Source organism: Artemia franciscana, chromosome 12 (assembly GCF_032884065.1).
Source record: "Artemia franciscana chromosome 12, ASM3288406v1, whole genome shotgun sequence".
In the NCBI taxonomy this organism is placed as follows: Eukaryota; Metazoa; Arthropoda; class Branchiopoda; order Anostraca; family Artemiidae; genus Artemia; species Artemia franciscana.
Genome location: NC_088874.1, coordinates 35,606,018 through 35,633,537, shown reverse-complemented (window position 1 = coordinate 35,633,537; position 27,520 = coordinate 35,606,018). Strand labels below are relative to the sequence as shown.

Below are 27,520 nucleotides of genomic sequence, written 5' to 3'. Positions count from 1 at the left end.
AAGGATGGGGGGTGGGTAAAGTTGAGCATATTTTGTTAGTGATCTAGTTAATAATCTAGTTTTGGTATATTATTTGAGTGAGGGGTGGGAGATTTCCACAACGTATCTGTATTACCCAAATTCTCATATATACTTAGGCTAAGGTATGGACAATCTTACTTTAAAGAAGGGTTTAAAAGAAGGCCCCTGTGGCTAAGTCAGAACTTAAATACTTTGTTTCATCTTTGAACGAATTAAAGTTGGTAAAATAGGGACGCCTGAGACTCTAAGCGGCCAAGCCTATTAGGATTAGGTCATCCGTTCTCCTGTGGGTCCAAGCAAATTCAATCCCCCGTTTTGCATACAAGTCCAGTAGAAATTGTCCGTCATCAATTTTTCGTTATGCTTGAAATTCTATCTGGCCGATTGAATTCAATCTGTGGTTTGAAATTTTATCTGTCTAAGTTAAGCTCTTATAAGCCATTTTGTCAATTAAAACAACGTTTTTAGAAGGGCAAAATAAAACGCAATATGAGAGTAAAACCAAGGATATTTTAGTAGAACGAAGAAAAATAGATGGTTTTTTTCTCTCTCTCTCAGTGAGCGAGTGGATACAGACTACTAATAAATAACTAATGACAAGAAAAAAAAACGAAAAAAAAAAAAAAAAAAAAAAAAAAAAAAAAAAAAAAAAAACGGTGACACACAATTTTTAAAAAATTTTCTAACCAAAATGCTATAATTGTAAAACTCAACTTTTGAACGCAAAAAACTGACTTCAGTTAAAATTTCATATCTCTTTTTAGTATATCTACGCTTTTCGTCAATTAAAGATATAAATCGAAAGGGTTCAGTATTCAGTAAAGAAACCACAGATGATTTACTCATCTAAATTCGACAAGAAACTGGAGATAATTTACGTTTCCATTTTCAGAATGTTCATGATCCATTCAGTATTCTGCTAATAAAATCTACATAAGAAATATATATATATAATATATATATATATATATATATATATATATATATATATATATATATATATATATATATATATATATATATATATATATATATATATATATATATATATATATATATATATATATATATATATATATATATATATATATATATATATATATACACACCACTGACTGCCGTCCCAGTTGTCGGCACTTAAGAACTACCATTTGTTGATAGTTCTGAAGCATTCATTTTGATTATAGGTGCTTGAATTGTACTCCAGGCATATCTTCGTAAACAGATTTCTCAAATGGTTTTGTGTCATAATTTTCTTTACGAGTCTTATCCATAAAAAAAAAGGAAAAAAATCACTTAAAAACCGGTATTTGGTGTATATAATACCCTAACGTCTTTCACATCAAGCATCCAATGTCTCTAATTTTAGTAACTTTATAGGAAAATTAGTTACATCTACCGCCATAAAACAAGACCTCTAGGAAAAAAACTGCACAGAATTCGCAAAAAAAATGAAGGAAGCTAGCAATTGGAGTAACTTACCAACAAATAAAACTGAGCTTGCTCGTAGTTCCGGCAGAGAACTTTTGAAATAAACAAGAGACCCTGATAGCATGTTGATCAATGTTTCTTCGTCTTCCTCCAGCTAAAAGAATAACAACATCTATATATATATATATATATATATATATATATATATATATATATATATATATATATATATATATATATATATATATATATATATATATATATATGTATATATATATATATATATATATATATATATATATATATATATATATATATATATATATATATATATATATATATATATATATGTATAAAATCTCTTTCATACAGTAAGACTGTCAATACAGTAAGACAATTGTGATTCCCTACTACCTTTTATTGAAATTTTAGTTACTATGGGCTAGAGTTCATTCCTTATTATAATTGCAGTTTACATAATAATTTTAGCGATTCTGTACTGAAAAAAAAAATCTAAGGAAAAAAGGCACAACGTTGTAGAGAGACGGATTTAACGCAAGCAGATGTTAATAATATTTGCTACTACAGAGCTATAGAAAAATGAAGTTTTACGTATAAAAAGATTTTGCTTATAAAATTGATTTGTTAATTATGTCAGGTTTTTAAATACATAAATTTCCTTTCAAATGAACAATTAAACAGCTCTCCACGATTTTTCAGTACCGAGCTAGCTGAGGAGAGAAAAACGGAAAGAAAAGATGCCGTCGATGCAAAATATCGCAGTTACAGCCACTATTATTGTTTTTCAAGCCAACATATTTGTTTTTGTTGTTAAAGCCAAGAGACTGTAAGTTTCTATACAGGAGTTTCGGACAAGGTGGTTCAAATAGTGTACTTCGTTTCAACTGTATTATTTGTCTGACTCTATTTTAAGGAGTTATAAGCTATTTTTTATTTATTTTTTACTATGGGACGTGATCGTCTCTTACTAGGTTGCTAGCTACCGTTGCAACCCCGATAGTTTCATAATCGGACTTAAAAATAGTTCATCTTGAACTTGGATTATATTAGTTGTCCTACATATTAGATTGCTTTGTTATTGCCCTCGGAACAGGTTTTGAAATGTCTGAAAACTAATTTGGAACCCGATCTTGAACTTCATGAAAAGAGCAATAAAGGAAGGAAATCAGAGTACTGAAATTGCTAAAAAAGCGATTGAATTTTTCAAAAAAGATGATATTGGTGATGCAAAAACGATCCTATGGGAAGTAGCTAGAATCAGCACAAGAGTGTCTATTATTAAAATCAACCTACATGACAAAATGATTGAAATGATTCGAGTCTTTGAGGAATGCCATAAAAGTATTAATCTTCCGACGTTTGTCATTGTCAAACCTGCTGAGGTCCCCTATGTTCATGGCGAAGTTTCCGCCGTTCTTACTAGACAAATAACCCAGATCTACAACAAGTTAGGTGCCTTTATAAATCGTGAAAATTTGGATATGCCCCCCCCCCTTTTATGGCTCTGCTTTCATAGTGACGCCATGTGATATTGAGCTTACTCTATAAAAAAAATAATAAAAAAAAATTCATCTGCCAGTGCTGATTTAATATCTGCTAAACACTTAGTGATCTTTTGTTGCAGCATCTTTCGTTACTTTTTCAAATGTCTATTTCTTCTCGTATTGTACCTCAACAGTTTTGTATTGGCCAGATTACGCCTATACCCAAAAAAGACAAAAACAATCTCGATAATTGTCGATCGTATCGGCCTATAAACATTTCTTGTACTTCTTTTAAAACATTTGAGTCTATTACTCTTAGAGATATTTCCCAAAGGTGTTCTGTGCCAGCGCATCAGTTCAGTTTTCAGAAAAGACTTAGTCGCGCTCTTTCTTCCCTTTTTAAGGTTCTTGTAGATGCGGAAGGTTCCGGGAATTTTCTTGTTCTATACACACTGGACACAGTCAGAGCCTTTGATTCATTCATTTTTGCCCAGATTTTGGTAGAAACTAAAGAGAGGGATAGACTTCTCAATTATAAAATGTTTTCGATACATATATAAACATCTTTGTGCCAAAACGAAGCGCGGCTCAGAGCTTTTTAACGTGCTAAAGGGCGTTAGACAAGGAGGTATTGATTCCCCCACGCTTTTTAATAATTCAGTCATTCCAGCCCTAAGTTCTATTGAGTCCACCTGTGTGTCTTTACTTACGTATGCTGATGATATCCTGGATCCGAGTCGCGCTTTCTCTGGTTGTGTGTGTAGTGTGGCGCTCCTTCTCCCGAAATTAGCTTATTTTTGAATTCACAACAACAAATTCACATACATAAACGCACACACACACTTGATTTTAGAAACTTGCAAAGGCAGTGTGGCCTAAAATGTGACTTATTTGTTAATATATATGCCTCCAACGCACCTTCACGTGTGTATTCACGTGTGTTGATCAAACACAAACACAACTTTACATGGACAAATGCACAAAAGTTCACACTTGATTTTATAAACGTGCAAAGGCAATATGGCCTAAATTGGGATTTAGTTGTTAATATATAGGCCTTCAAAACGGCTTCACATGTGTATTCACGAGTGTTGATCAAACACCAACACGACTTCACAACAGCAAATACACGCAAATCCACATTTGGTTTTATACACGTGCAAAGGCAATGTGACCTGAACTGTGATTCAGTTGCTAGTATATAGACCCCCAACATCCCTCGCGTGTTTATTCACGTATGTTGGTCAAATACCAGCGCGACTTCACCACAACAAATACAGACAAATCAAGAGTGATCTTGATTTTATAAACGTGCAAAGGCAATGTGACCTAAATTGGGATTTAGTTGTTAATATATAGGCCTTCAAAGCAGCTTCACATGCGTATTCACGTGTGTTGGTCAAAAACCAGCACGACTTCACAACAACAAATACACGCAAATCCACATTTGGTTTTATGCACGTGTAAAGGCAATGCGACCTGAACTGTGATTCAGTTGCTAATATAAAGACCCCCAACATACCTCGCGTGTTTATTCACGTATTTTAGTCAAATAACAACGCGACTTCACCACAACGATTACACACACATTCACCCTAGTTTTTAAATACGTGCAAAGGCAGTGTGGCCTGAAATGTGATTTACTTCTTAGTATGTATACCTCCAACAAACCCTCATGTGTGTATTCTCGTATTAGAGCCACCAACATACCTTCACGTGTGTATTCACGCGTGTTGGTCAGACAGCAACGTGACTACACAACGAAAAATAGACATACGTCAACTTTATACACGTGCAAAGGCAGTGTGACCTAAATATGATCTAGTCGTTAATATATATGCCTCCAACACATCTAAAAACGTTATTAGCATCTTTTTAAGACGCCAGCATTTTTTTAAAAAGCTGAAAATAAAATTCAGTTGTATAGAAACCTGTGGCAAACATCGTGGAATAAAATAGCACTTAAAAAAAATCCTTCCAAAATACCCATTTTCAAACTAGAATACTTACAAACACATTAATAGTATTCTCAAGAAGGTTTCGATGTTCAGATGCTGATATACTTCTTGATTTCATAGACTCCAAAACTGATAGAAGATTTTCAAGACCAAGAAAACGCAACCCTTGGCCAATCGCATCAATGCATGCCTGAAATAAAGCAGAATCTTTAAAAGGTAAGAAGTCCTTTCCTCTGCGCGTAAGTTATGGGTAAAGCAGGATTATAATGCTATTACTCGCTACAATATTTTTAGTCTAGGACCACCACCACCAAAATACAAAAAAAAATAGCAACAGTGTAAGATCTGAAATAGCTTTTACCCAAATTCGCAAGCCCGATTCTCGCGAGGACCCAGTGCAAGATTTAAATAATGCTAAGAAGGATACTGCTAACTCTTTAAAGCAAAAACGAGTGGAAAATCCTTGAAATAGCACCTGAAAAAAACAAAACAAAAAAAAATGGCAGTGGAAATACGAATGTGGTTAAATGACACCAACATTTCCAAAACATTTCCAAAATGTTCAGGAGAAGTAAAGAATTGTTTTAGAAAATTTGCCTCCTTATCTCTCTCGAGCTCCAATTATGCCTTTCTGGCCATTTCGTGATGGCCATTATGTTACAATCTTCGTGGCTGTGGAAGGGTCATGCACAACGCTTTTTAGTCTGCAAAACTGGCCAAAGCTTGTTTATAGCACGTTTTCAGTTGATTTTAAATCCGAGAATATCTTGAGAACAAAGGGGCACGTGCATTCTGATTAAACCAATCGATCAAGCGTGCCGGATTTTGACTGAATCTGTATATATAATTTATTTTGACATATATGCCATATAACGCCTTTCATATTTCTACAACGGCTTTCAGTAATATTTAAAGATAGTAATTGAGCTTCGTGGATGGAACTATAGGAGACATTTAGAAAATCGGTAATTGAGAGTTTTATTCACCTGCCTCTACTACATAGTTTATAATATCAAAGACATATTATGATTTAGACAAATCAATAAAGCGGTCTGTCAGCCTGGAAAAAGAAGCCTCTAGATAGCATTCATACTATAGCTAGAATAGAATAGATACACACATGATCAATATATTTTAAATGTTTTAAATCTACATGGATCATACCCCTCAAAACCTCGTATTTTCCTGTAATGCATCATATAGAAATTTAAGATGGTCATTTATTATCGTAGGAACTTCGAAAAAGACTCATTCGATTGGAAATTGAAAGGGCTAGTGTCCTTTTTATTAAGGATAGTACCCTTTTCCCCAAACACATCCAATAAAATCCTGGGATAGCCATTTTGTTCAACGTCATTGAAAGATCCGTAAATTATATCTTTGAGGATGCCCCTCCCACACACAGCCCTCAGGACAAGAGTTGTAAGTTACGCCCTCGGGGCATATAAGGTATATATAGAAAGGGTGATCGTATAAACTTTGAAGGGGGTTCATTGAATTCGTAATCAGAAGTTCTAGTGCCATTTTTAAGACTCAGATATTCCTGAAATGCATCTGATAGAAATTTTGAGATGGAAACTTCGTTGTCGTAAAATCTTCGAAAACAGTTCATTAGATTGAAATTTGAAAGAGCCAGGGTCCTTTTTATAAGTAGAAAGTGATTGGACGGCAATTACACCCCCCTCCCCTCCTTCACCTACCATGACCCCAAACCCACCCAATCAAAATTTTGAGTTAGCCATTTTGTTCAACGTAATTTCAAGGACCGTAAATTATGTCTTCGAAGATGACCCCTCCTCCCCATACACAATCCTCAGGACATGGCAAGTTATGCCCCGGGGGCATATAATAGAAAGGGCGATCGTATAAACTTCGGAGGAGGCACATTGGATTGTTAATCAGAAGTTCTAGCGTTCTTTTTAAGACTAACCTTTTAATGGGTTTAACTTTTAAACCCATACCCCTCAAAACCTCGTATTTTCCCGCAATGCATCTGATATAAATTTTAGGATGCCTGTTTGTTGTAGTAGCAACTTTGAAAAAGACTCATTTGATCGGAAATTGAATAGGCTAGTGCCCTTTTTATTAGTCAAAACTGACTGGAGGGCAGCAAGCCCCCCCACCCATCAAGTCCCAAAACACATCTAATAAAAAATTTGAGATAGCCATTTTGGTCAGTGTAGTTGAAAGGTCTGAAAAGTATGCCATTGACCACCTCAATATCTTCTCAAGGCCTACTGATATATATTCCTTAAAGTTTTAATAATTTTTAAATTATTCACGTTAAAAAAAATCTATTTTGTTTATTTAAATCATACAATAAATAAACGAGTCAAACTCATAACGGGCAAGAATTAACGTGAGTAGGGCTCACATCCCTAATGCCCTCTCAAGACCAGAACATAATTTGCACTTTACTTAATGCAGAATATATTTAAAATATTGTCACTTTGTTTTTACTTGTTTTAAATGTTTAACAAGATCTATGAAGGGAGAAGTCTTCCCCCCTAGCACTCCAAGGACGGCGCGAGCGTCTGGTGTCCTTTTTAAGAGTAAAAAAAGATTGTAGGGCATGCAGCCTTTCTCTCAAGCCTTTTCATTTTCCAAACGCATCCAGTCAAAATTTTGAGATGGCCATTTTGTTCAGCATTATAGAACGGTCTTGTAACTATGCCTTGAGACAAATTAATTATGTATACCCCACAATTATGTAATTAGTCCATTATGATTTAAAACTAAATGTTGCTTTAAAAATAAATCAAAAGGCTATGTGTTAAATGTTTACCAATAAGACATCTCAGCAGGGGGTTTAATGCCAAATTTGCCTCTCACTCAATTGGACTATCTCTCTTGGCTTTTTTCTACAATTAGCCATGACTTGATGCCCACAACTATTCCATTTTAATTCAATTCCTTCTTAAAACCCGAGCACAATTTGCGCTTTACCAAAAAAAGGAAAAAAAAAAGACATGACTTGTCAGTTAAATTGACCTATAATTACATTTCTTCGTTAAAGTTTTGACAATTTTTCATTCATGAAAGTAATAAAGATGAAAACATTATTTTGTAACTCATTTTGTTTTCTGTAAAGCGTCAATTGTATTCTGGTCTTGATAAGTTACGGGGTTATCAGCCCTACTCATGTTAAGTTTTGATTGTTTTGGGTTTGACTCGGCTATCTGTTATAATTTCTGTTCATTTCGAGTTTCATTTATTTATTGATAGTGATTTATGGTAGTTTTATGCTTGGAAGATTATTTGGCTTTTTTTTGGCTCATTTTTGGCTTAATGGAACTATTTACTTTTCTTTCTATTCTCTTCAACTTAGTCTCTATTCTTGTTAATTCTCTGCGTCTATTCTCTTAGGCAGGTCGAAAGTACACGCATCTCTACAAAATATAATATTATGTTCATCAGTCATGCAGAAGTTTTACTCTTATTGTAAACACTGAAGAGACTAGACGCAGAGAATAAATAACGAAGAGAAAGTGACTGGAGGGCAATTAACCCCTCCTCCCACGCCCACCATTTCTTCAAACACATCCAATCAAAATTTTGAGATAGCCATTATGTTCAAGGTAATTGATAGGATCGGAAATTATCTCTTTGAAGATGACATACCCCCCCCTCTATAGCCCATAGGGCAAGGGTTGTAAGTTATGCTCTGAGGGCATATAAGCTATATATATAGAAAGGGCGATCGTATAAACTTCGGAGTGAGTTCATTGGATTGATAATGGGTAGTTTTAGTGCCCTTATTAAGATTTAAAGTGATCAGAGGGAGGATACCCCCCCACACCTCGTATTTTCCCAAAATACATATGATAGAAATTTTGTGATGGCCATTTGTTGTCGTACAAACTTCGAAAAGAGTTCATTCAATTGAAAATCGAAAGGGCTAGTGCCCTTTTAAGAGTCGAAAGTGATAGGAGGGCAACTAGTCCCACTCTCACGCCCACTATTTCTCCAAACACATCCAATTATCTCAAAATACATCCAATCAAAATTTTGAGATAGTCATTTTGTTCAACGTCATTGAAAGGACCGAAAATTTTCTCTTTGAAGATGACAACCCTCTCCCCCCACAACCCTTGGATAAGGTTCTTTTTAAGATTGAAAGTGATTGAAGCGTGGATAAAGTCGCCATGCCCTTAAACCTCGTATTTTCCCGAAACACATCTGATACAAATTTGGAGATGGTCATTTGTTGTCGTAGAAACTTCAAAAAACGCTCATTCGACTGGAAATTGGAAGGGCTGATGTCCTTTTTATTGGTGAAAAGTGATTGGAGGGCGATAAACCTCCCCCCTTCATGTCCATCAGTTCCCAAAACATGACAAATCAAAATTTTTAGATAGCCATATTGTTAGCGTAGTTGAAAGGTCTGGAAATCCTGTCTTTGACAACCTCTATACTTTCTCAAGACCAGAACATAATTTATGCTTGTCTGAAAAAAAAAATGGCAGTGGATTGTCAGTTTAGTATACCTATGCTGATATTTGTTCCTTAAAGTTTAAATAATTTTTGCATTTACTAAAGTTAAAAAATCTAAACATTTTAAACGTAATTATGAGTCAAAAGTGAATCGAGGGACGTCAGCCCCCCCCCCCCAAGCCGATCATTCCCCAAAACACACCCTGAAACTCCTTTTTGTTCAGCATTATTGAAAGGTCCAGTATTTGGGGTGTCAAATTCCATACAATCCTCAGGACAAGGTTTGTAAGTCAGGCAATTCGTTCATTGTTTATACATAGCATTTGTTATTAAGAAAGGTATACAATCATGTTTGAACTTCACTTTCCAAGAAGACAAAGGGTATTCAAGTGAGCTTTTCAGATAATGTTGAGTGGAGTGTTGAACAAAATCAAAACACTTTATGTGTATACGGATTGTCAAAAGGGTACAACACAGTAATTACAGAGTATATTAATTTGGAAAATTCAGGAAATGATACGGGAGGTGATCAAAACGGCAAAATTTGCATGCTATCAATACTACTACAACTACCACCACTAATACTACCATACTACTCCATTTACAGTATTAAGGGGAGATTTGAACTAAATCAAAAGACGCTATGTAAATGAGCATTGTCAAATTAGCGTTATCTCAACAGTTGATTTGGGTATTAAGTTGAAACTATGAGAGAATACTTATGGGGGAAAATCATGTCACCAAAAGGCAATATGTGCACACTACTGCAGAATACTACTGTTACATTTACTACTACTACTACTACTACTTCTATTGCAATTATTTGTAGTTTTAAAAGCAATGAGATGGAAATTTCAAGAAGCATATAAACACACAGGTAATCAAAAGGACATAACAGCAATGTCATAGCAATGGCTAACTGTATTGCGTTGAAACTTTCAGGACCTGATGAGAGGGATCTTCAACTGACCAAAAAGCAAAAGGTTAATACTACTGCTGCCAGTAGTACTACATCTATTCAATACTATTGCTAGTAATATCAATACTACTACTGTGACTACTATTACAATTATGCCTAAGGGCATGAAGGTGAAATTTTCAAGAAATTTTTAGGGGGGGAGATGAACTGAATCAGAGCAGGCCCTCTGTATGCAGGTTGTCAAAAAGGTGTACCAGCCATATCTTTGGAACAGTTTGGTGTGTGAAGTTGAAACTAACAGGGCTGGTCGTGAGGAATGTTGAATTAACCAAAAGATAATATTTGCATCTTAATGCTTCTGTTTCTACTCATACTATTATTACTGTTACTATTATTACTGCCTCTATTAATGCTACTGCCACTAAAGCTTAGGCTAGTACAAATAATTCTACAGCTACTACTACTACTATTAAAAATAAGGATATTAAGGCGATAAATTTGAGATATATAGAAGCTGTATGGAACTAAATCGAAACACACTATGTCCACACAGGTTTTCAAGGGGACGTATCAGAAATGCTTCAGGGATGTTGAAGAAACCAAAGGTGCTATGCCCATACTGCTACTAATGTTACTACAACTATTGGTACTGTGCAAGCTAGGGGTATTAAAGTGAAGCTTTTAAGGAATATTTATGCGGAAGTTGAACTAAATAAAAAAAAACTATGAGCAATAGCGGACTTTCAAAAAGGTGACGAATCCGAAAGACAACTTATATTATTAGTTTAGACCTTTAAGGTAAGTTTTGGGGGATTTTAAACAAGCCCAAAGGCACTATACGTATACTTTTAATACTACCACTACAGTTAATGTAAATAATGAAGCTAAAGGTATCAAGATGAAATTTTTAGGGAACGTTTAGGAGTTTCAATTAAAGGAAAAAACTCTAAGCTTGCAGGTTTTCAAAAGGGCATATATTTAATATCATAGGTAGAACCAATCTATTACGGCTAGAAATGTCATTTAAACTTTTAAAGAAGTTATTTCATTTAGCTCCTGAGATTGGATAGGCAATCATAACATTGGAGGGCCTTCTCTCGAATCCTTCGAGAAATAGATTCTCTCGAATCAATTCTGACAGGCCTTCTCTCGAATCCCTTCATTTTCCAACTGAATCCAGTCAAAAGTTTTAGACAGCCATTTTGTTCAGCATAGTAGAACGATTCAGCAACAATATATTTAGGGATTTTAGGCATGTCAAGTCCCCACAATTATACAACTATATATATATATATATTTATATAGTAATATATATATAGTAATATATATATTTTTACTTTTAATATTTTAGTTTTAGATTGTATTTGTTTGTTTATTATTGTTTTCTATGCTGAAGACACCTCGTTTTATAAGGGCAAAATATTCATTTGATTTTTGTTCACTTCGATTCTTTTTACTGGCCATTTACCCGTTTGTCATTGTCAAATTCATTTCTTCGTTTTGTCAAGTCTGGCCAGTTCGGCTTAGATCTTTTACAATAACAACTTCAGTGAAGATCAAACACGGTTATGAAATATGTGCTTACTGCATTGATTTTGCATATCCACTTGAAACCTTGTTTTAATGACTAAAGATGTTCACCTAAATATTTAAAATATATTTGTGAAGTATCCTTTTTTGAAACTGGTTGTGGGGTATAACTGGGTAATGGGGTAGCATAGTCTATTGACAACCAATTTCAATTGATTTGATTATAGAAAAAAAAAATATTACCAAAGATACGTCGTTGTCAGGTTCAGAGGCATGAAGAAGAAGGGCTACGAGACTTGCGTGTGCCGCTTCTTTTAAAGATTCTTCACAACCGGCAGCATCACCGCAGCCAAGAATAGTTCCCATCAGAGAAAATGCAGCCGCTCTTAGTTTCGAGTCCTCCTGAAAACATAACAGAAATCAAACTTTCAAATCTTCTTTTTTTTAACTTAACAAAAAAAAAGCCGGGTAATCTTGGCTAGAAAATGCTACTACATAAAAAGAAACCGGGAGCATGACAACGTCATGAACACTGTCATAATTTCACTAGGAGCTTATAAAACAAACAAAATCCTGAAAATGGTAGGATACAAACCCATGGAAAGACATTACTCGCTGAGATACAACTATCATTTCTAGAAACACAGCATACAGCAGAATTTCGGAAACACAGAAGTTTCAGGTGGATGAAAAATGTTCAAGGCAAAATATAAGAGCAATATATTTAAAAAAAATTATAAGAACAACAAATATAAAAGTCATGAAAATTATCTTGGAAGCCCAGTTTTCATGTTAATCATTTTTAGAGACCATCTTCCCTACCTCAGATTAAAAAAAAATACTTCAAAGTTGTGCTAAAACGAATTAAACTTGCTAGAATGACCGAAATTGGGTTTTATTGCTCCCCCCGCCCAAAAAAAGAAAAATAGTAAAGTTGGGAAAATTCACACCACTAATAATCTTTTTTTAGCTCCTTTATTTGCATCAAAGCAGCCTTTGCATCAATGCTTCTCATTATGGAATTATTCTCCAGTCTTGCAACCATGGTAAGTCTTTTCCAAACTTACCGAAGCATCTATTTGGGAATGATAGTAAATGTGAACTTGTAAGAAATTGTCATGCACTCTATTATTTATCACCCAACATTCTGGTCACTATAATTATGACCATCTTTTCTATTTCTGTGAGCGCGATTCTTGTCAAAAATCAGGGATACAGATTTAGGAAGAAGTTACTAGATAAACTGAACTCCTAGAAAGAGCCTCTTGCCTGGTAATTGGCTTTACTTATAATTGTATAAATCTATCAACCACAAAGAGTACCCCTCTTAGTTTAGGTACATACTATTTGTGTGCGGTTTTATTTACATTGACCTGTCGATAAAAACATGTCGTGGAAATTTTAGCGAATCAAATCAATGATAATGAACTGTAAATTTATGAACCCCTACACGCAATTTGTTCACGAGACACCTTAATAAACCCTGTTTAAAGTAGGCAGATAGATAGATAGATTCATTCACACGATAGCCCTATTGGGCCATGATTATATACACAAAACAAGCCAAAAAAAAAATACGACAACAAAACATAAACTGAAAAAACACTAGAACTGATTATTTAAGAAAATCATCACGATGCCTCATACCTACCCGAACGAGCTCTGCAATATTATTTATATCTAAGTAACACCTACTTTTCAAAATTTCCGAAATTCATTCTCTCCCCTCGACCTCTGTGCCAAATATTTCCAGGCGTAATTCCCTCAATTCCTTACATTCCCCCCAAAAATGATGCAAAGACTCATCCATCTCTCCGCACAAAGGGCAACTGTAAGGACCATCCCTCAATCTAGCCGTCCCTAAATATTTCCTTTCTCCAAGAGGCATAAATTTCCCCCTTACAAACATTACCTTTTCCAAATCTTCTATACTTAATCCCATTTTCAGATAAATTTCTTTGACCTAGTTCTCGTTGACCTCCGCATATAGCCCCCGGGACGGGGAGGTGACCTTCTCAGCTTGCCAAACCTGAACTTTCTGAAACTCTAAACTAGTAGCAGCTAGCCGAGATATAATCCCTACCATCCTTCCTATCCCTTTCCCTCATTCCAACAATTACCTAGCACTGTACGGCCTAATATATTCTTCACTTGATTTGGCCACGAGCCTTCCCTCCAATCCCGAAGCGTCATTAGAAATACCTGTTTAACTAGCCTATTATCTTCTATCGATGATAACTTTTCCCAATATTCATCCATACTAATTAGTCTACTCTGTCTCATGCACTTTATTCCTATATCCCCTCTCAGCACTAACCCATTAAACTTACTATCAAGGCCTAACATGCGGCCTAACAAAGCATCAACTGGATGCTTTTTGAATTCACCCTGTTATTTACCCCCTAATAAGGGGGGATTAATTCCAGAACTGGCTCTCACTCAATTGGACATCTTCTACACTTAATCCCATTTTCCAATTTAATCCTCATTTTTTAATTGTCTTGACCTTGTCTACAATTAGCCGTGACTTGATGCCCACAACTATTGAATTTTAATTCAAACCTTACTCTATTCAACACTTACTTTTTCAAAGAATGATCTGACTCGGACAGCAAGCCTCGGAGCAAGACGGCAAATTTCCGTCTGACTTGCAATTGGTAAAAGTTTCGACAGACCAACCAAAGACTCGTAGGCGCACGCAGTCGCATCGTCCTGTTCTTTTTCTTTAAACCATCCTCTATCACGTTTTTTCTCCCCTTGGTTGTCTAGAGAATCATCTTCTAAGCCAGCAACAAGTGCATTTAAAACTGGAGCGCAGTGACGATCAACCTATAAGAAAGGAGAATCGAACTAGGGTAATGTGCCTTATACCGTTCGGCTACCATTTTACCGGCACTATCTTACTGGCGTTTTTTACGATTAGCTATCGACAAATTATCGTCAGTTTTTTACATTTTTTTGTTTCTATACCGGTAGGTAGTTTACTAACAGCATCTATTTTAGGCAATTCCAAATTAGATGGCAGTACTGTTTATATGCAATATTAATAGACAGTAGAGCCTTGTTTTCCGGCCACCCACTTCCAGCACGGAGTTCAACACGGGTATAGATTAGGCTGGAAAAAGGAGCGTGCGTAGCTGTGCTGGCATCAGGTACTATCTTACTGGCGTTTTTTACGATTAGCTATCGACAAACCATCGTCAGTTTTTTATATTTTTTTTTGTTTCTATGGCGGTAGATAGTTTACTAACAGCATCTACTTTAAGGCAATTCAAAATTAGATGGCAGTACTGTTTATATGCAATATTAACAGACAGTAGAGCCTTGTTTTCCGGCCACCCACTTCCAGCACGGAGTTCAACACGGGTATAGATTAGGCTGGAAAAAGGAGCGTGCGTAGCTGTGTTGGCATCAGGCGGCTTGGTGCAGCAGTGAGTTGTTAGTAGCAGTAGTAGTATGCAGATTACCGTTTTGAGTGCCATTTTTAACACGGGCCAATATCTTCTGAGAACCCGTGTTCAACCATGTTATTCTGGCGCATTATAGTTTTAAAGAACTGAGTGTGTTGTCCAACACACATGGAACTCAGAAGATGATCCGCTCAAAACATGCTTCAAACCCGGTGCCTGAAAACACAACTCAGGTCAGGCCCTTTTTATTTAATGTCCAAACTTGTGTTTTACATCATTTATATATATATATATATATATATATATATATATATATATATATATATATATATATATATATATATATATATATATATATATATATATATATATATATATATATATATATATATATATATATATATATATATATATATATATATATATATATATATATATATATATATATATATATATATATATATATATATATATATATATACCCAATGTAATTAGTACATGCTCAAATTTAAGTATTTATGATGAAATAAGGTGGGTTAAACTGAACCCCCATCGACTACCAACCGCAATTTCAGGTATACAGTTCTGTAATTTTTACTTTGCTCCAGGCCAGATTTGACAAAACTGGAAATTATATTTAGAAAAATTGCAGCCGAGTTTTGATTTTATATTGCATTTTATTCCGGTAGTCAAAATACTAAGTGTGTTTTCCTTTCTTTGTTTCTCTCGAGTTCCTTTTTTCTTTCTATGGCAGTAAGCATATGTGTGTTTCAAAATTGACCAGAAAATTTTCTGCTTCCCTAGAATTTTACAAAATTTTGATTGAATTATAGGAGACGTGAGGGACTGATCAATTATCCGAAAAGTCTCATCTTAAATGGATTCTTAATATTAATTACTGACCCTTTGCACTTGACGTTTTTATTGTGGCAAAATATTCGGTACACATTAGTTTTTTAAGTTGATGTTACAATCAGAAGCAACTCCACAGCTTGTTTCGATACTAACACAAAAACTAAAAGAATAACCAAAGTAATTTCAAAATGCTTTTAAGGTCTGTAAACTTCAACTTTGGGGTCAAATGTACAACTCCGATGGGAAGTTTGGCTTAGGCTAATACAATTTGTAGTTAGCTCAAAATAAACTCATTAAGTAGAAAACAAGCAAAAACATCCACTTCCAAAACGATCTTTAAATTTCACAATAGAGGAAAAGTTTTGAGGTTCCAATGAAACAACTTTTGTTCGAGGATTTAAATGAGAAAACGTATCAGCTGTAGGTACAGTCTGTAGTTTTCATATTTGTCATTTAATGGGTAAACTTTGTTCTACCTATTATATGTCTTTTCTTTGTCATTCATATTATGAATAACAATAATTATTATTTAAAATATATATGTGTTTCTTTCATTTTAAGTCTTATGCTGAATTTACCTTTCTCACAGCCAGTAATAGCCTCCACTTGAGAAAAAAAAAAAAAAAAAAAAAAAAAAAAAAAAAAAAAAAAAAAAAAAAGCACACCAACAAAACAGACAAACAAAACAAACAAACAGAAAAATATGGGACAAAGAAGAAAACCAAGTTATACAGCAACGGTGTTGCCTTTATACGGTTGCTTAAGAAAAAGCCTTTTCTACTTTAGCTTTTATTTTTAAGGTTCGTATTTTTATAGTCTCCCATGGACTTTACCTTTATTTTTGTTCTTCTTTCTTCACTCGGGACGGCTGAGAGGAGGCAGAAATATTTAAATTTTTCGCTTTCTTGTTTCACTGACTTTAATTCACCTTATTGTTATTCTTTGTCGTTTTCCACTTTCAAATGTTTTCTTTTTTATTAGCTGTGATTTACATCATTTTTCTTCTTTGTCGTTTTTCTCTTCATCTACCTTTCTCTTTTTTCATTAGTTTTGACTTAAATCGCTTTTCTTCTTGGTCTTTTTTTTCTTTGCCGTTTTTCTATTTTTCTCTTTTGAAAGTTTTTCGCTTTTTTCATTGGCTTTGATTCACCTCGTTTTTCTTCTTTGTCGCTTTGCTTTTTCACAAGTTTTTCTCTTTTTCATTGGCTTTGAATCATGTAGTGTTCCGTCTTTGTCGCTTTTTTCTTTTTGCTCTTTCACATGTTTCCTCATTCATAGGTTTTTCTTTTTTTTTCGCTGGCTTTGACTCAACTCGTATTTCTTCAATTGTCCGGCATTTTCTTAATTTGCCATATTTTGCCAGTGTGGTTTCAAAAACTAGTTTAAAAAAAACTAATTCACCGTATCTCATGTGTAGATAACTTCGAAGACCACACTGCCTTTCCATGACGAAAGTAAAACAGTTCTAAATAGGGATGATACCTTTTTATTGACAGTGAATAGATATAAAATTATTTAACTGGATATTTCGAACACATATACAGTGTTCATCATCAGCAGTAAAACTTTTAACTTTTTTAAATTTTTAAATTTTACTGCTGATGATGAACACTGTATATGTGTTCGAAATATCCAGTTAAATAATTTTATATCTATTCACTGTCAATAAAAAGGTATCATCCCTATTTTGAACTGTTTTAATTTTATCTCAAGTGCAGATTTGAAAGACAGTTTTTTAAAGGCTAGAGCTAGGCAAAAAAAAAAATTGGAAAGAAAATAGCTCCTGGAGGAATTTTTTTTTTAGAAGAATGGGAAACTATGTGACAGTCCAAAAAAGTAATAAAGATTAGAAATATGCGAAGCGTCGAAAATGGTTTATTTAGAAAACATAAAAGCATATATATTTACTCGATTTAAATTTCAAAAATTAATCTTCAACCTCAAACTCTCATTCTCATAACGTTGTTTGACAATTAACGGTTTAAATATATAAATCGCCAAAATGGCTTACAGGCAAAACACATGAGCAGTAAAATTACTCCATATAATTTCAAAATTCTAATTTAGCCTAAAACTTTTATTCTCAAAATATTATTTGGAAATTAGCGTTTAAACATGTAAAGCACAAAACGGGTTTATTGGAAAATCCTATGAACTGTGATTTAAGACAATAAATCTGCTCAAACCCAAAGCTATAATTTTCAAAACGAAGCGATCACGGGCTTTATGGCAAGAGAACTATTTTCTTTTGATTGTACCGGTCATAACTTCAATCCTTTGCGTTGGAATTATGAAATTAAAAACTTACTTGATTTCTTGAACACTTGCTTAAGGCCGAAAGTCCTTTAAGTGACCATTTTCTTACAATTGGTTGTGTATCAGTTTGAGCAGAGGATAAACTTAGAAGAATCGGCTCCAGGAGCTTCGACTCCAATCCACCACAACTTTGGTTTATAATCTAGAAACAAATTATATTGAACAATGAAAAAATGTAAATATAAAATTTTTGGAAAATTGCCACAGTACTAAGCCGCCTACAGCCCATATAATGGGTAAATACGCTCGCCTAAGGCAAGCATACCATCCCTCATTTCACCCAGCTTGAAACTTCTGCTTTGACCGAAGCAACCCCTAAAGTTATCAAGTCTAGGGATAAAGTCTTAATTTATCCTATTAAAGGGTTACTTTACATTTGCATCACTTACAATGAAAATGTACCGCTTTCTTTATTCAAAAGCTTAATCATACAGTCAAATTGTTTCAAGAATCTAGAGAATTTTCCCTATTCTACTCCTTCAGAGAATGATTCTCCCGGTTTAAATTCATCGACCCATCACAAAAAATACCCCGCGCCCTCTACAGCTGGATGTACTCCCCACTGATTCCGGTTAAAGGCTACTCGTTTTTCCAAATCTACAGGTTCTAGTGCTTCTTTGGCCAGCTTGTGTTTGACACCTTATCGCTAAGCTATATATTTAGAATTATTCTAAAAACATTTCTCTGGATAGGCTTTAGATCGTCTTCTTCTTGCTCGAGTGACAATGACCCAAACGTAGGTTTAAAAAACTTAATTAAACCATCATTAACTGAAAAAAGCAGCTTTATCAGGAGCATAAATTGGGGGGAGGGTTTAGTTTTTGAAAAATGCCTTTTTTCATATTTTCTTTGAAAAATACCTATAATGGTAATAATTGAAAAACCGAAAAACATCCCAGCTACGACCCCCCCCCCCTGTTTGATTTTCAGAAACAGTTTGCCTCTCTCCTTGCATTTTCGTGAATTGACACCCCTAAACTTCACATAAAAATACAGTTGGACAAGGCCGTATCCATGAGGTACCATGTTTGAACTAACCCCACTCTCGGAATAAAAAAAAAAAAGTAACAAAAATGTATATAAACAAATTTTAATGCATTCTATAGTCTCTTTTTTTAATTCCCCCCCCCCCGAACACAATCCAGGATACACCCTTACAATTAGGTCCAAAACAAGAGAGTTGTTTTATCTATTGGTACCTGAAAATCCACCTGAATCAGATGGCTAATGTCAAGCATTAAAAAAACCAGACAGTATTACCCTAAAAATACATTTTCTTTAGATGTTTTTATTCCTTAACCCTAAGAACTTCGTCTGTAGCTAAAGAATTCTGCCATATCCGTTTTGGGTTAATACCAATCGGATTGACGCTAACACAAAGACAACATTAATAGAAAAAAACTAATGACAGGACGAAGCTTGATGTGCTGGCCAAAATACTAGAAAGAATAACAGATATGTTTTGAAGACACATAAAAAAAATGAAGGTTATTAACATTAGAAACACGAAACGCGAAGAAACACGAAGACACATAAATCACAAAAGCATTAGTAACATTTGCAGTTTACATCGTTAAACAGCATTAAATTATAAAGACAATTTATATTTTATGTGCCTAAATTACCATACTTAAAAAAAAACTTTTCGCATGCGGACTAATGGTCTGCGTTGCCCAGATACTGATCTCCTGATTCAGAGCCTTCGGCTGGGAGCGCAATGCACGGATGGGGGCAAATCCTCCAACGCTTCCCTTGCATTTCCCCCAGATTTCTTCCAGTACCCATTTAAAGCTGGGCGATTTCGGCTGAGCTTATAGAGTCATACCATTGACACCGTCCCAAACCAAATAGCCAGCGACATGATGATTCGGACCCTTGACCACGGGATTTCCGATCCGGAGCGCTAACCACTCAAATTACCATACGCCAATATTAAATACTGCAATAAAACATTACTCAACTCCGACGCAATTTTTCTTCAGACATTTAAGCAAATTTTACAACAGAGCTATGTTTTTCAGAGGGAGCCCCTTGTAAGTTCAGAGGGAGCCCTCTGTCCCCTCGGGACAGATCTTGGCCACTTAAGCTCCTTACTTTGCGTCCATTCTCATCCCTTTTATCTCCTACGAACATATTTCATATCAGAGAACACTCGAATTGGCATCAAAAGCATATAAAACGCACATCTTATTTCGGCAAAAAACACTATTACGAGATTATGTAAGACAGAACACTTCAATTGGTTTCAAATGCAAACAGACCGCAGACCTTATTTCGGCAAGAAGGCTTTCATCCATCAGTCTTTTACATCCTAACTTACCATGTAAACAAATATTAAGACTTCGAAAGAAATACACCCATTTCCGAACAAATACTAGAGTTATTAACATCAGACTTTATAGGCTGTATTTAATCTTATATTTAACATAATATAATAGAACTTCTCAACAAAACTTACGAGAAGGATAGCTCTTAGCCCCTGTCTCCAAGACCTAGATATCTTCCCGATTGTTCCCATAGTTCTTTATATGTTCGGTTTAACTGGACAATTTCCATCCCATTTTTGCGAAAAAATGTGTATATTGTTCCTATGATTTCTAGGATGTTTCTTGCTGTCACCTGCAGTAGCAACAATTGATAGGAAGGGGGGAGGTGTAATTGGGTGGTCCCCTGGATTTTTCCGTCCCCAATCCTTCCCATTTTTAAAAGAAACCACGTTACTTGGCGGTTTTTATTAGAAAATGCTCTTTTTGGTATTTTCGTCAAAACAAATGAAAAGACAGCGAAATTACCCCTCAGCAGACAGATTTTTATCCTAAACTCAATACTTTTTGTTCCAAAATGAAACAAGAGATATGCGAAGGATTCAGAGCACCTAATAATTCTAGTTGCATTCATGGAAATATGGGTTGGTGAAGAAAGAGAACTTTGGGGTATAGCACGAGGAGATATTTAATGGGAAAAGAGAAAATCTTATAAGGAAATTTCTTCCTCAAAAGAGATAAAAAATTAATTCTACAGACAGTTTATGGTTTACTTATGAATGTCCGTAATAGAAAAATGAAAAAATTTTTTTAGCAAAATGTTTGAAAAAAGGGCAAAATGTTTAAAAAAAGAAGGCAAACCTCTGCGAGAAACGGCGCAGCCGTTACACGATATGGCTCCATGTTCATTTTCATTGCATGGCTAAATAAGGCCACAATGTCTTCCAGATAGCTAGTAGCTTCGACGGTGAGAACTCTGAAATCAAATAAAGAAGAAAAGGCTTAATATAGGGTAGGTGAGAGACTACTTCCGAAATTGACTTTTAGTTGCCCCAAAACTTTTTTTTGGACTCTGGTTTCGTAAAACAGCGAAACAAAATTTGAGAGAATGAATTTGAAGGAGCAAAAGTCTTAAGCGTCGACATCGTAAATGCAAGTAATTAGCCCGAAGGGGCAATTCACGAAAACTTTGGGAAGGGGGACAAAAAATATTTTTCAAAATCTAGGGGGGACGACATTTTTCAACGAAAATATCCCTCAAGTTTCCATATCGAAGAGGGGGACCCGAAAATTCTAGAGGGAAAATGCACCTCTCGATTGGCATCACTGTATTTATTATTTAACTCAGATTCCTTGAAGACCCCACTTGATTATGAATTATTTTCTGCGCAAAGATCGCACCATTTCGAGTAGGAGCACTATCTGATATTAAAAATTAGTAGAACCAGGGTTGCCAACTTAGACACTTTTCGTCGAAATTCACTTTTTTTTTATCTTAACGGGAACTCGGAAGAGTGGAAATCACTCTTTTTGGGTGTTAATTTTCGTTCACTTTGAACGTTAGCAATTAGCAACTTCGCCAGGAGTGTAATTAACCCATTATTAGCTGAACCAGAGTTGCCAACTTTTACACTTTTCGTGGGAATTCACTTTTTTTTTATCTTAGAGTGGATGCGGAAGAGTGAAATTCACTCTTTTGGGTGTTAATTTTCGTTCACTTTGAACTTTAGTAGTTGGCAACTTCGTCAGGAATATAATTAACCCAAGGAACAGGGTTAACAACTTGCATACTTTTCATTTGAAAGGCACTCTTTTATACCTCAGTGGTGATGCACAAGCAGCGACAGCCATGCGCATGCAAATTTTTTGATTTGCAGCAAAAACTTTTGATTTGCAGCAAAAGCTTCCAAGCAAAAACTCTTATTTTGCCTTGATTTATACTCTTTTTGGACGTCAGCAGTTGGCAACCCTGATCTGAACACGCTACAATCGTTCAAAATTCAGAAAAATACAATAGAAAGCCAACGGCTAAGTTTAACTCTAGTTCTGTGATCACGCAGTTCAGTTCGCAGTTGATGTTTATATTTTGTTGGACTCTTGCAATATCAGTTTTATTAGGGCTATGTATTTAGGTACTGAAGTTTTTGTATTATCTGCCTTGCAGATACAGCAATATATAAATCATGCAGGTTTCTGGTAGTTCTGATATTATAAGTAACCAGTCCTCATAGTTGACATGCAATGCTTCGACGGTAAAGAACATATTTATGCTACACAAAGTGATAATATCTCATTTATCCGTGAAGTCACTGTACAACAATATTCTAGTAATTTCACTTTAATTCGTTTTTGTTATGTTTTTTTAATGGCTTTTCTTTTCCTGTTTTTTTTCTATCTTTTTTCTTGTTCTATTTGCTTGATATAACGCTTGGGCGCTGTAGGCAAGTTAATACGGCAGGTTGGGGACAGACAAGTGTATCAACGTGCCCAAGCATAATTTTTACGGCGATTCTATATTTATCAATCCAAAATATATTTATCATCACTTCTAAGGTATAAAAGAGTGCATTTCAAAATATATTTATCATCACCTCTGAGGTATAAAAGAGTGCATTTCAAACGAAATATATTTTGAATTAACAAATATTTTTATCAAAATATATTTATCAATTCCAAATATATTCATCATCACCTCTGAGGTATAAAAGAATGCATTTCAAGTGAAATATATTTTGAATTGATACATATATTTATCAAAATATATCTATCAATTCAAAATATATTTATCAAAGGCATAAAATAGTGCTTTTCAACTGAAATCTATTTTGATAAAAGTACATTGATAAATATATATGCACCAAAATATATTTATCATCATATATATAGAGATGATTTACCATCACCTCTGAGATATAAAAGAGTGCATTTATCAAAATATATTTATCAAATGTATAAAAGAGGTATAAAAGAGTGCATTTCAAACGAAATGTATTTTGATAAATATATTTTGAATTGATAATATATTTAATTGATAATATATTTATTAAATTATATTTATCGATTCAATGGTACGAACTTACAAGAAGAAAATGGAAAAGAGGTAAATGTTCTTTGAAAAGCATTTGTAACTTTTTGATTTGTATTGTGGGTGAAAAAATAAAATATTTTATTATAGTTTTTATGAAGCTTTAAATAAAATTTTGTTGTTTTATTTATTATAGACATTACATACAGTTATTATGGCAGTTCCCTCTAACATTCGAAGAAATAGGCTAGTGAAATAGGATCTGAAAACATAGGCTAGTTTATTGAGTATACTTTGTTTAAACTACAGCCATAGAGATAACAAAATTCGTATTTAAATAAATATTAGAACCCAAAAAAGCTATATTCAGCTATCCCCAAAAGTATTTATTTTAAGGCAGGATACACATTATCAGAAAAGATTCTAAATGGCAGAAACACAATATGACAAAGCTCGACAAAACATAATAATTTCAGGTTCTCGAGATGATGTTGCCAACACCATCTACTAAAATAGAGTCGTTGGATTTTTAACAGAGAAAGAAAAAACGATGTCGTATCCATCTAGTTTCTCTGGTAAAAGTTCAATAATCCTGTATAAAGTGGTTGATTGTCTTACCTGGCGACAGAGGCAATTCTATTGCACAAAGTGTTGATTCTTGGGGAGGAATCCAAGGACTCGAAGTCCTGCATGGTCTGCGCAGTCAAGTTCATGTTCATACAAGCTGCAACGTTCTGTGCAGCTTCTCTAACGCATCTAAAATTTCAAAGAAAATATTATAAGTGATTCTTGAGCTACTTTATATTTTAGGATAATTTACAAAAAATCATAATAATAAAATAAGAATAATGAATGAATCAATTAGCATAGTTTGCACAGCTAAGTAAAATAAAATTTTAACTGCATTGTCTGCGCAGTTAAATTCATGTTCATACAAGCTGCAACGTTCTGTGCAGCTTCTCTAACGCATCTAAAATTTCGAAGAAAATATTATAAGTGATTCTTGAGCTACTTTATATTATAGAATAATTTACAAAAAATCATACGATTTAAAATAAGAATAATGAATGAATCAATTAGCATAGTTTGCAGAGCTAAGTAAAATAAAATTTTAACTGCATTGTCTGCGCAGATAAATTCATGTTCATACAAGCTGCAACGTTCTGTGCAGCTTCTCTAACGCATCTAAAATTTCGAAGAAAATATTATAAGTGATTCTTGAGCTACTTTATATTATAGAATAATTTACAAAAAATCATACGATTTAAAATAAGAATAATGAATGAATCAATGAGCATAGTGTATGAAGTTTAAGCTTAAATTATTTTGAATTGCTTTAACCAAAGAATTAAAAATAAGATTAATGAATGAATCATTTAGCATAGTTTGCACAGCTAAGTACAAAAAATTTTGAACTGCATTGTCTGTGCAGTCAAATTCATGTTCACACAAGTTGTAACATTCTGTGCAGCTTCTCTTACGTATTTAAAATTTAAAGGTAAATATAATAAATAATTCTTGAGCTACTTAAAACTTTAGGATAATTTACAAAAAAATCATATAATTAAAAATAAGATTAATGAATGAATAAATGAACATAGTTTACACAGCTAAGTACAAAAATTTTTGAACTGCATTTTCTCCGCAGTCAAATTCATGTTCACGCAAGTTGTAACATTCTGTGCAGCTTCTCTTATGCATCTAAAATTTAAAGGTAAATATAATAAATAATTCTTGAGCTACTTAAAACTTTAGGATAATTGAAAAAAAAATCATATAATTAAAAATAAGATTAATCAATCAATAAATGAACATAGTCTGCACAGTTAAGTACAAACAATTCTGAACTGCATTCTATGCAGCTTCTCTTGCGCATCTGAAATTTAAAAGAAAATATGATAAATGATTCTTGACCTACTTTACAGATTGGAATAATTTACAAGGAAATCATGTAATTAAAAAAAGATTAATGAATGAATCAATGAGCATAGTCTGCGCAATGAAGTTCAAAATATTTTTCTAATGAAATCCTTAGCATTTTCATTCGCAGAAAAAAAACTTTAAACTGCAAGTCTTATCACTGAAGAAGGTAAATAAAATCAGTAGATCTATAACAATGCAAGGGTGTAAACTCGGACAAGCCGCCATCCAAGTGAACAGCCATTCTGAGGCAAAACGCCCAACGTCTACAAGTTCTAAAACAATGGATAATTTCAAGTTTACTACGCAAAAATTCCTAGTCAAAAGTAGCAGCTCAATTTTAATTTCTTTCAATTTTTGCTTTTGGCTTACATTTTGGTTTTATTAAAAAAAAAAATACGTGTATATTTTTTTTAATTTAATATGAGCTCGTTACTTTTACGGTTGTCTTACAAATTGAATTTTGAATTCCAAAATAAAGGAGGTCGACTCTTACATTAGTTTTCATCAGAATTATCAGGAAACGGCAGTAAAATATAAAATTCTGAAGTTTTTCAAAATCACTGAAAATAAACAAAAACCGCCAATTTTATATTTTTTTCGAATCAGTACATTTTTTCAAAAACTTCGAAAATCAACTGAAATAGAGGCTAAAAAAAGTGAACTTCACCAAAATGAAATTAATTGAATGGGAAAACGCAGCGTAACTAATAATAATAATTAATTTGTACAAAAGCCAACAGGGGACAAAAAGAAAAAAGTGAAAGCACTTGATATCCAACACACAAGTACGAAAATACAACGCATAATAAGCCTACAGAACAAGAATTCTACGATTAAATCCCAATCTCAGGAATTTCCCCAGTTTGTAAATTTCTCCTAATACTTATTTGTCATTATTCCTCTATATCAATAGAACGAAGCATTAAAAAAAACAAAAACATTTTAACATACTTTAAGAAATATTTAAACAAACCCTAATACCTAGCAAGCCTAACAAGCTATCTTAAATAGACTAAACCAAAAAAATATCATAAAAATTCTAGGCTACAAACTATAAAACTATTTAAAAAACTATTTTAACAGATAATCAGCTATTTTATTAATAAAATTCACACAATAAAAATTTCCTTAATTCTGCCAAGTCATTACATTTCCCTGCAAAATGCTGCTTAGCCTAACTCATATATATATTATGAGTTCATACGTATACCCACCCCCTCTCACACTTACCGAACAACTAAGCTTATCCCGTCCAAAAAAAACGAAAATTTAAGAAGACTGAGTCGCTAAGACTAGGAATAAGTGAAGTTGGAAAGGTGAAATTGAGCAACAAAAGACCAATCAAGTGGACACCTCCACTTACCTAGGTAGTAGACTAAAAAAAAAATATAATTTTAATAATTTTTAAAGCTTGTGTGAGTTTTTTCTTCAGATTAAAAATTTACTGTTCTTGACAATCTAAGGAAAAAGTATATTTTGGAAGAATAAAAAAGGTCGAATATTTATGATTTTTTAAAGCACGTGAGTTTTTTTTGGGGATTAAATTTATACTGTTCTTGGTAATCTAAGAAAAAAGTATATTTTGGAAAAATAAAAAAGGTCGAATATTTATGATTTTTTAAAGCACGTGAGTTTTTTTTTGGGGATTAAATTTATACTGTTCTTGGTAATCTAAGGAAAAAGTATATTTTGGAAGAATAAAAAAGGTCGAATATTTATGATTTTTTAAAGCACGTGAGTTTTTTGGGGAGATTAAATTTATACTGTTCTTGGTAATCTAAGAAAAAAGTATATTTTGAAAAAATAGAAACGAAGAATTTTGATGATTTTTTAGAGCTTGTGGGAGTTTTTTTTGTTGTTGTTTTTTTTTTCCTCGACATAGTTCTATGAACTGAAGACTTCACGCATGTCAAAAACTGCACAAAATTG

The 27,520-nt window shown here is 33.8% G+C and overlaps 1 protein-coding gene across 1 annotated transcript in view; it reads right to left on the bottom strand.

Annotated features, from left to right (window-relative positions):
- LOC136034043 (maestro heat-like repeat-containing protein family member 1) overlaps positions 1–27,520 on the bottom strand; it is a 109,390-nt gene that overhangs the window by 558 nt on the left and 81,312 nt on the right. Inside the window, exons 19-25 of the mRNA XM_065715119.1 lie at positions 24,287–24,424; positions 21,505–21,619; positions 18,372–18,521; positions 14,382–14,627; positions 12,042–12,200; positions 4,968–5,105; positions 1,504–1,606 (exon numbers count right to left, since the gene is read on the bottom strand). Coding sequence (XP_065571191.1) covers positions 1,504–1,606; positions 4,968–5,105; positions 12,042–12,200; positions 14,382–14,627; positions 18,372–18,521; positions 21,505–21,619; positions 24,287–24,424 — 1,049 coding nt within the window. The remainder of the gene's footprint in view (positions 1–1,503; positions 1,607–4,967; positions 5,106–12,041; positions 12,201–14,381; positions 14,628–18,371; positions 18,522–21,504; positions 21,620–24,286; positions 24,425–27,520) is intronic.